Raw genomic sequence first — 10,215 nt, forward strand, 5'->3', positions numbered from 1 at the left:
TGATGACACCATGAGTTCAACACTGCAGTGAGCTATGACGACACCACTGCACTCCAGCCTGGGTGACACAGCAAGACCCTGTCTCTAAAATAAATTTTAGAAAGACATATTGCACTTGGACCTTGGTTAGTCTTTTCTATACGTAAATTCAACCCTATGGGGTGCCCTGAGGACCCCACAGGGTGGTGGCTAGCAGGGTGGTGGCTGGCAGGCCAAGCCTTGATGGCAGCCAGGGTCTCAGGCATGTGTCTGGGCACAGGACGGTGTTGCCTAGTTTGAACACCCTCTTTGCTCTGTCACTCCTGCCTCCCTTGGGTGTTCACATTCTCCCATTGCTTCATGCAAGAGCTGCTGAGTGGCCTGTATCAGCCAGCTTTTGCCACATTAACAAAACCATCCCAAAACTGAGTGCGGGGAGGCAACCTCAGCTCGGGCTCCACTCCACCAGTCCAAGGGGCCAGGTGAGATGCTCTCTAAAGCCCCCTCCTGCCTCAGTTGTAGTTGTGAAATTTTAATTTATGAAGGTGACTGAATGATGACACAGAGGCCAATGCTGTTGAAAGAAGTTATTACTCAGTTTCCCACCCTGCAGGGCCACAGTGGGGATGCACTAGGTTTGGTCCAGGGACAGAATCAGGAGCGAGTGGAAGGCACAGGCCACAGCCCTCAGCGCTGTTTCCACTGGGGAGGCAAGGGGCTGGGGGAAGAGGGTAGGATTGGCATTTTGAATCATTCTGGTAGGCTTTGGGGCGTGGGGTTGGGCCTAGTTGTCTGGGTCGGTACCTGGCCCTGAGCTGGTTTAAGACAGGGGAAATACTGGCCTGGTACATGAGAGTTCCTTGAAGCGGGTGGTTGGTGTATGGACTCAAGATTGGTCGGTTTGCATATGAAAGGCATGAGTTGTTTCTGATCCCCAAGAATCAAGCAGTTTCTGTCCAGCCAACAAGTCGCCACCCCGAGATGTTAAACCATCATAAAATAGAGAATCTAAGGCCAGGCATGGTGGCTCACGCCTGTAATCCCAGCACTTTGGGAGGCCAAGGCAGGTGGGTCATTTGAGGTCAGGGGTTCGAGACCAGCCTGGTCAATGTGGTGAAACCCCATCTCTACTAAAAATACAAAACTTAACCTGTTGTGGTGGCATGTGCCTATAATCCCAGCTACTCGGGAGGCTGAGGCAGGAGAATCGCTTGAACATGGGAGGTAGAGGTTGCAGTGAGCTGAGATCGCGCCACTGTACTCCAGCCTGGGCGACAAAAGCAAGACTCCGTCTCAAAAGAGGAAAAAAAAAAAAAAAAAGAATCTAAAAAAACACGCTAATATACCTCCCCTGCTCTTACCCTTCAGGAGGGGATGTCTAGACCCCATGGCACTCCAGCTACAAGGGACCCTAGGGGAGGCCAACTCTGCCCTCTTGACTATTCCCTAAGCACCCCCTCCACCCCTTCCCCATTCAGAGGCGAACCCTGGGGAGGCCAAGTGGGTAGGAAAGAGGGCTGTGGGAGGGGAAGTCCCAGTCTGGGGCAGAGAGGCCTGTCTGGAGCCCGAGATCACCTGGCTGTGCTGGAGAACTGGAAACCAGAAGCTCAGCGGAAGGGAGCTGGCATGGGGCCAACAGCAGAAAAGCAGGAGGGACGCAGAAGTGACTGGGAAGCAGGAGGGCAGGCACGGACCCTGAGGCTGAGCAGGGGGTGCTGAGGGGCAGAGTGGACATCGAGCTGGGGGCAGTGAGCGAGCCCAGCTCAGCTGTGACGCCCTCTCTTGGTCACCCAACTATCAGCTGCTTGGGCTGCCCCGGGAGGGACTGGGTTTCCTCTGACACTCTGTGGGGCCATCTGTCATGCCTTCTTCTGTCCCGCCCCCTCCCTTGACTTGTGGCACCCACAGACAGGTGGGAGAGTGCACCTGCCCTGTGTGGTCAGAGCTTGGTCTTGCGTTTCCTTCCCTCATCCCTCTTTCCTGCCACACACCAGAACACAAGAGGATGTGTCAGAGGCCTGTGAACTAGAGCAACTCCATCTTGAATAGAGGCTGAGTAAAATAAGGCTGAGACCTACTGGGCTGCGTTTCCAGACAGTTACAGCATTCTGCATCACAGGATGAGATAGGAGGTCAGCACAAGATACAAGTCATTAAAGACCTTGCTGATAAAACAGTTTGCAATAGGCCGGGCGCAGTGGCTCATGCCTGTAATCCCAACATTTAGGGAGGCTGAGGTGGGTGGATCCCCTGAGGTCAGGTGTTTGAGACAAGCCTGGCTAACAAGGTGAAACCTCATCTCTACTAAAAGTACAAAAACTAGCCGGGCGTGGTGACGTGCCCTTGTAGTCCCAGCTACTCGGGAGGCTGAGGCAGGAGAATCGCTTGAACCCAGGAGGTGGAGGTTGCAGTGAGCTGAGATCGTGTCACTGCATTCCAGCCTGGAATGAGACTCTGTCTCAAAAAACAAAACAAAGAAACAAAAAAACCATGTTGGCTAAAACCCACCCAAACCAAGATGGCGAGGAGAGTGACCTCTGGTCTTCCCCACTGCTACACTCCCACCAGCGCCATGACAGGTTACAGATGCCATGGCAGTATCAGGAAGTTACCCTACATGGTCTAAAAAGGGGAGACATGAACAACCCACCCTTGTTTAGCATATAATCAAGAAATAATCATAAAAATGGGCAACCAGCAGCCCTCAGGGCTGCTCTGTCTACGGAGCCATTCTTCTATTCTTTTACTTTCCTAATAAACTTGCTTTCACTTTACGGACTGATTTCGAACTCTTTCTTGCAGGAGATCCAAGAACTGTCTCCTGGGTTCTGAATCTGGACCCTTTCCGGTAACAGATGTTGCAGAGTGAAGCACAACTACTGCAGGGGCATCTTGGTTTACATTTTGCTTCAGTGGCCGTGGTTAGCGCAGTAGAAAGCACATCACAGTCCTCCAATTCATTAAAAAAATTAGGAAGTGAACCACCACAAACCACAGACAGATGTACTGAGGCAGGATAGGTAGTCAAGAAAGTAACCACGTTCTAGGTGCGCAGCAGCAACTGTGGTGACCGTACAATCAAGCCTCAGCATTGGCACTGCAATTGAGCTCATTCAAGCAAAGCTATCTTCAGCAGGGACTCTAGAGAGCAAGCGCATTTTTATTTTACTTGTCCTCAAACTGATCCTCTGCTCATTATAATAGTAAGAAACACACCCCTGTGTGGAGATTTAAGATGCTAATGAGGCCGAGCACAGTTGCTCATGTCTGTAATTCCAGCACTTTGGGCGGCTGAGGTGGGTGGATCACTCGAGGTTAGAAATTCGAGACCAGCCTGGCCAACATGGTGAAACCTCATATCTACAGGTGGCAGGCACCTGGAATCCCAGCTACTCGGGAGGCTGAGGCAGAAGAATTGCTTGAACCCAGGAGGTGGAGGTTGCAGTGAGCCAAGATTGTGCCACTGCATTCCAGCCTGAGTGACAGAGCAAGACATTTCAAAAAAAAAAAAAAAGTCAAGACAAATCATGGGGGGAGCTTTTTTGTCACTTTAAAAATCTCAGCTGGGCACGGTGGCTCAAGCCTGTAATCCCAGCACTTTGGGAGGCCGAGGTGGGTGGATCACGAGGTCAGGAGATCGAGACCATCCTGGCTAACACAGTGAAACCCCGTCTCTACTAAAAATACAATAAACTAGCCGGGCGCGGTGGCGGGCACCTGTAGTCCCAGCTACTCGGGAGGCTGAGGCAGGAGAATGGAGTGAACCCGGGAGGCGGAGCTTGCAGTGAGCCGAGATCGTGCCACTGCACTCCAGCCTGGGCAACACAGCGAGACTCTGCCTCAAAAAAGAAAAAAGAAAAAAAAAATCTCAGTATTGAGACTTTATTTGAGACAGGGCCTTACTCTGTTGCTCAGGTTGGATGAGATTTTTAACCTCAATATTTACTTATAGAATAACTTTTTTGTTAGTCAAAACAATGCTGTGTCTCATTCTGATCAGAATAAAACATCAGACAACTCAAGAGAAACATTCTACAAAATAACTGGCCAGGATTCTTCAAAAGCGTCAAGGGTAAGGATAAGGAAAGATGAAGGAACTCCCAGACTGAGGAGAATAAGGAGATAACTGTGACATGGGATCCTAGAATGGATCTTGGAACAGAAAAAGGACATTAGTGGAAAAATGGGAAACGCAAAATGGTCTACAGTTTTGTTAATAGGATTGTACACAGGGTAGTTTCCTAGCTGTAACGATTGGACTACGATTAAGTAAGATGTAGCATTAGGGGAAGCTGGGTGAAGGGTGTAAGGAAAATGCTTATATTTTCCAACTTTTCTGCAAGTCTAAAATTAGTCAACAATAAGAAGTTTAAAATAGGCCAGGCATGGTGGCTCACACCTGTCACCCTAGCACTTTGAGAGGCCGAGGTGGGAGGATCGTTTGAGCCCAGGAGTTCAAGATCAGCCTGGACAATAGCGTGAGACCCCTACTCTATTCAAAAAAATTTTTAAGTTTAAAATAAAATTATATAAAAAAGGAAAAGAAAAACGCTGTTTCATAGTGTTCCTAATTTAGCATGGGAGGGACCAGGGCTCCCTGGGTGGTTGTCTGTGTGTTGCTGGGTGTGAGTGGTGGGGCTAGCGTGTTGGGGTCCATCTAGGCACATGCAGGTGCGGAATCCGGTGGCTCCCAGGTTTACCTGAAGGTGCAGCCTGGGGTGGAGACTTAGTGAGGGCGGGGAGTTGTCGCAGCAAAGGCTCCTCCCAGGGGTATCAGCGTAGACAGCTGGGTTTTCACTGTGCTCCTGCTCCAGAGGCGCTAGGAAGGTGGCGCCTATCAGACTAGGGCTCTGCCAGCCATCCTTCTCTGTTCAAGGTCAAGCATGGTCTGCTGCCTGGGGCTTGTGCTGCTGCTGCTGTTACTGGGTGAGCGCCCCTGTCTCCTCTGGACCCCGAACCCTGGCTTCTCTGTCCCTGCTCCTCAGTGACAAGGTGGGAGGGCAAGAGATTCCAGAAAAAGCTGAACCACAAGAAGGGTTGCCAGTGAGAGGCCCGTGCGCAGGGCTTGGGGACACCTGGCAATAGACCCCACTATGTGCTGAGCACCTCGCCTCCCAGCCCAGTCAAGCCACCACCGCCACCCCCGTCCCGAGTTCAGCCTTGGCACCCCTGCCCCAGGAACTTTTGCCTATTGTCTGCCGTCTCCCAACTCTCTCACCCTCCCCTCAGCCCCAGCCCTCCTACTCACTGCACAGATTCCTTGCCGTGAATCTTCGGTGTTGTTCATCTGTTGTTCCACCTTCTAGGACTGCTCCTTCCCTGCGTGGATGTCGCGGAGGGAGGGGTCACTTTACTGAGTGTACTGTGAAAAGTGGAATCTGGTAAAGGTTTAAGGTGGAGATTTTGCATCTGAGATGAGCTGCTATGAGGGTGGAGACGGGGTAAGGGTGTTCTGGGCAAGGGTGACAGGTAAGCAACAGGCAGAGGTGGGTTCAAACCCTTAGGCCACACGAGGTGCTGGTGTGTGCAGCCGAGACCTGGGGATGTGCCTGGCAAGGCTGTGAGGGGAGAGCAAAGTGTGCCCTTTGAGGAGGGGAGGAAGGGAGACCCCACTGCCATCTATCCCTTCTACTCAGGGACCATTCTAAGCCCTCCATCTATGTTCATCCTTCCTGCAGAGGCCGGTGCTGAAGTCACAGCAGGAATCACTCTCACCACGCGGTCCAATCCACGGCCTGAAAGACACGGCCATTGCCAGAGAGGCACCCTGCTCCCAGCCTTGGGGTGGGAGATCACCCCCTAACCCCTGGGCACAAACACACAGGGAGATGGATGAGGGGCCAGGCTGTGCACATCCACTCAGGCTGGGCACCAGAAAGGCTTCTAGTCTGAATGAGATGCTCCAGACTGAGAACTTGTGGAGGCTGGGGGGGATTCGATTAGCCTGGTTTTGGTGACTCAAGTTCTGGGAAGGGGCTGCCAAGTCCCAACTTACAGTTACCCTGGATGGGGCAGGATGACCTCGACTCAAGGGAGCATCAGGAATGAGGAGCACGAGGTCAGGAAAGAGGGAGAAACAGAAACCAATAGACCTACCCAAAGCGTCTCCATGGTGGGGGATAAGGGACGAGGTGGAGGGGTAGAAGAGGAAAGGTATGGCGTCCCAGCCTGTCATTAGGAGACTAGGAGCAGCCACTGTCTTCTATGCCATCTGTCGTTTTAAAGTCTCTATTGGCCAGATCCCCAGAAAGCCTCATCGTTCCCCCATCAGGTAGTGCCCGTGAGTGTGGGAGGAGCCCCTGGACCCGTCTTTGGACCTGTGAGGCCGTTCTGGGAATGGTGATGATGCCTGGGAAGGAGGGGCCTAAGCTTCTGGGGAAGGCCTCAGCCTTGATGCTCTCTCTCCATCCCTGACGTGTTGCAGGGCCCTCCAGAGCCCGCCGCTGCCCATCCCCACGATGGAGAGCCTATCAATGCCAGTCGGCCCCGCTTCTGGGCCACACTCTGTGCCTTCTCGGGTTTTCAGTGTCCCCCACCTTCCGGGGGCGTGGACGGGCTGGGTGAAATGTGCACGCGGGACGCACGGAGACCTGCAGCCTGCCCGCTCCTTTCCCAGGGTCGGTGAGCTCGGCCGGAGGGAACCGATGTGTGGACGCGGCCGAAGCCTGCACGGCGGACGCGCAGTGCCAGCGGCTGCGCTCGGAGTACGTGGCGCAGTGCCTGAGCCGGGCCGCGCAGGGGGGCTGTCCCCGCGCCCGTTGCCGCCGCGCCCTGCGCCGCTTCTTCGCCCGCGGGCCGCCCGCCCTCACCCACGCACTGCTCTTCTGCCCGTGCGCGGGCTCCGCGTGCGCCGAGCGCCGGCGACAGACCTTCGTGCCCTCCTGCGCCTTTTCGGGGCCCGGCCCCGCGCCGCCCTCCTGCCTTGAGCCCTTGAACTTCTGCGAGCGCAGCCGGGTCTGCAGGTGCGCGCGGGCGGAGGCGGGGCAGTGACGAGGGTCGGGGCGGAGCCTCTCTCCCGCTCACCGCCCTCCCGCCGCGCAGGCCGCGCCTCCTGGCCTTTCAGGCCTCATGCGCTCCCGCGCCCAGCGCCCCTGACGGCTGCCTGCCGGACCAGCGCGCCCGCTGCCTGCGCGCCTACGCGGGCCTCGTGGGTACGCACGGCTGGGATCTGGGCGTGGGCGGGGGCTCTCCAGGGGATATCTCCGCCTGGGTGGGCCGATGACCTCGCCCTCGGGGTCCCCGCAGGCACCGCCGTCACCCCTAACTACGTGGACAACGTGAGCGCGCGCGTGGCGCCCTGGTGCGACTGCGGAGCCAGCGGGAACGGGCGTGAGGACTGCGAAGCCTTCCGGGGGCTCTTTACAAGGAACCGCTGCTTGGGTGAGGGGCCGGGTCGGGGGTGGAGGGGGAGTTGGGGCGGCGCTTACTGCCCCCTCCCAAGCCGCCTGGCCAGGAACCATTTTAGAGGGGAGAATGGAAGACTGTACAGTTAAGTCACTCTGTCACAACTGTCCTTATTATTTTGTTATTCCTCACCACGCACCTTCCGTCCCAAGGAGCCAGGCTTTGCAGCTGTAGTTCTCTCATTTTGTCCCCTGTGCTGGGCCCTGTGCTAGGGTTTCCCAGCCAAGCCCACCCTGGACCCCTCCCTTCATAGATGGTGCCATTCAGGCCTTTGCCAGAGGGTGGCCCCCAGTCCTGCTGGACCAGCTGAACCCCCAGGGGGACCCAGAGCACAGCCTCCTGCAGGTAGGTGCAGGGAAGGGAGGGTGAGCTGGCACCTCCCCCACTGTCACTTTCCCCACTGTCACCTTCACACCTTTCCGTGTCGGGTGGACCTGGGTGGAGGCATGAAGGGCTTGGGGTCGGGGTGCAGGCAGAGGGCAGAGCCAGGCTTTTGCCTCAAGTCTGCACTTGGCTCCCACCCCCAAGGTGTCCTTCGCAGTCAGGGCCCTGGAGGGACGCTGTCTGCTCTCCATACTTCCTGTCCTGGCTCTCCCGGCCCTGCTCTGACTAGGACAGCGACCTTGAACAGCACAGCTAGCTACCCCATCCTGCCTGCCTGGGCTGCCTCTCTGGCCTGCTGGCCCCTCAAAAAGGGACTGGCTTACCCCCCAAGCCGGCCCTGGTGCTCTCACCCTGCTGCCCTTTGTAGGTCTGGGGACCCTGTGTGCCATCCCCTGGGGCGAGGGATGTAGGCTGGGGCCTGACTGCAAAGCCCCTGGTCTCCCTGTCAGGAGGCATCTTGGTTGTAGCTCCCTTTATCCACAGACCTTGAAACCACTGGCGTCTCTCACAAGGCTGGGTCAGGAGAGGGTCACTTTTGTAGCTGAGACCTCCCTGGAGCCCCAGATCCCCTAGAGAAGGTCAGAGACCATTCAAAAATCCCAGAATTCTAGGAAATTATATCAGCCTCCCAAGCAGATAACCCCTTAAGGAATCCGTCGGACAAGACCCCTTCTAACACTGCATCCTCCCAGCTGGGCATTACCCACCATTGTAGCCACCTACATGACCATGCTGGCAGAGTCTTCCCTGTTCCCCATATGCTGTTTGATGGGCCCCACCTTGTGCCCTGCCTGGCATTGGCCCTGTGGCCATCTTTCCCCTGGTTTCCTGCAGCTGTAAGAATAACATGCAGTGCTTATTAAACCTACGTGTGCTGAGACTGACCTTGCTTTTATGTGATCTGTGTCCTGGAGCCTGGGGACCAGGGTCTGCCGCCGGATGTATCCCTGCTGGCCTGTGTGACCTCCAGTGGCCTCAGAACCTTTCTGGGCCCCATCACCTCACCTAAGGAGGCTGAAATGAATCAGCTCTCAGCTCCTCATGGCAGGAATTTTCATTGCTTTTGTCTCTTCTTTCCTTCTCCCCTCAGATAATGAAACTGCATTTCCCAGCCTCCCTTGCAGCTGGGGGTGGCTGTGTCACACACACTGCCCAGTGTGGACCCAGCAGATGCTAAGAGCATTGGTTTTTTTTGGTCTGTTTGTTGTTGAGACAGGGTCTCACTCTGTCACCAGGTGGGAGTGCAGTGGCATGATCACAGTCCACTGCAACCTTGAACCTCTGTGGTGAAGCGATCCTCCCGCCTCCTGCCTGCCTCCTTCTTCCTCCAAAGCATGGAGACTCCTGATGAGGAAAGGGTTCGTGTGTCTCTAGCAGCTTCTTCTCAGTCTGCTTGAGGTTTGGCAGGAGGTTGAAGTGGAGCTTGTGGGGGCCTTGCTCAGAGACCTCTCTGGGCCAGTGCAGCGCATCCCTCAGCCACTGGGAATGGTGGCTGGTAACACAGCTCAGAGCTGCCCCCTTCTGTAGGGAATTGTACTCCCAGAAATGCCTGTCTGCTTTTACTGTGCTCCCAGAGGCAACTGCAGCCAGTGACTGCCTCAGGGGACAATGCCGTGTGCTGTTCCTGCTCCAGAGCCCCTGTGGGGTCAAGCTGAGGCTAGACTCCAGCTGGGACCCCCACCTGGCTCAGCTCCTGCCCCTGCCCTACTCCTACTACTGTCCTCACTGGCAGGTTCCCCCACAAGGCATTCCCTCCATAAACCATGGCATTTGAGAACTCCTGTCTTGAGCTTGGCTTCTAGAGATCCTGACCTAAGACACAGGGATTAGGTACAGACCACACCAAAACTCAGGTCTGGAACTGTCCTGATTGGAAAAAGAGCCACCAGCTCTGAGATCAGGTGTGGACTTAGCAGCTCACATCAGACCCACAAACACTACTTCCTGGCGGCTGTCCACCAGCCTCTCAGCTTCAGTCAGGACTCTCTTTTTTGAGACAGCCTCGCTTTGTCACCCAGACTGCAGTGCAGTGGCGTGATCTTGGCTCACTGCAACCTCCACCTCCCAGGTTCAATTGATTCTCCCACCTCAGCCTCCCAAATAACTGGGATTACAGGTACAGGCCACCATGCCTGGCTAATTTTTGTATTTTTAGTAGAAACGGGGTTTCACCATGTTGGCCAGGCTGGTCTTGAACTCTTGACCTCAAGTGATCCGCCTGCCTTGGCCTCCCAAAGTGCTGGGATTACAGGCATGAGCAGCTGTGCCTGGAGAAGGACTCTCTTGACTGTAACAAACAAATCAGAGTGGCTTGAGCGTGTGCCTGAGCCATGCAGGCTTCAGGCACAGCTGTCTCCAGGAGTTCAAATGATGTTGCCCCTGCTGGTCTGTGCATTGGTTTCCCCTGCAGCCAGGCAGGCTGTCATCGACAGGGTAAGACTGCCACCA

General features: G+C 55.3%; 1 protein-coding gene across 1 annotated transcript; it reads left to right on the forward strand.

Moving 5' to 3' along the window:
* The first annotated feature begins 4,862 nt into the window (after positions 1 to 4,862).
* On the forward strand, positions 4,863 to 8,647 carry GFRA4 (GDNF family receptor alpha 4). The gene is made up of 6 exons (XM_023220243.2): positions 4,863 to 4,905; positions 6,596 to 6,941; positions 7,021 to 7,130; positions 7,225 to 7,359; positions 7,637 to 7,728; positions 7,912 to 8,647. The coding sequence occupies exons 1-6, from the start codon at positions 4,863 to 4,865 to the stop codon at positions 7,990 to 7,992; spliced, it is 807 nt and encodes a 268-aa protein (XP_023076011.1). The 3' UTR covers positions 7,993 to 8,647.
* The last annotated feature ends 1,568 nt before the right edge of the window (positions 8,648 to 10,215 follow it).

Source organism: Piliocolobus tephrosceles, chromosome 20 (genome assembly GCF_002776525.5).
Source record: "Piliocolobus tephrosceles isolate RC106 chromosome 20, ASM277652v3, whole genome shotgun sequence".
NCBI classification, from domain to species: domain Eukaryota; kingdom Metazoa; phylum Chordata; class Mammalia; order Primates; family Cercopithecidae; genus Piliocolobus; species Piliocolobus tephrosceles.

Coding starts and splice junctions, on each gene's coding strand:
- GFRA4 (XM_023220243.2), top strand. CDS start 4,863: ATGGTCTGCTGCCTGGGGCTTGTGCTGCTGCTGCTGTTACTGG. Junction 4,906..6,595: donor GCTGCTGCTGCTGTTACTGG/GTGAGCGCCCCT, acceptor CTCCTTTCCCAG/GGTCGGTGAGCTCGGCCGGA. Junction 7,131..7,224: donor CGCCTACGCGGGCCTCGTGG/GTACGCACGGCT, acceptor GGGTCCCCGCAG/GCACCGCCGTCACCCCTAAC.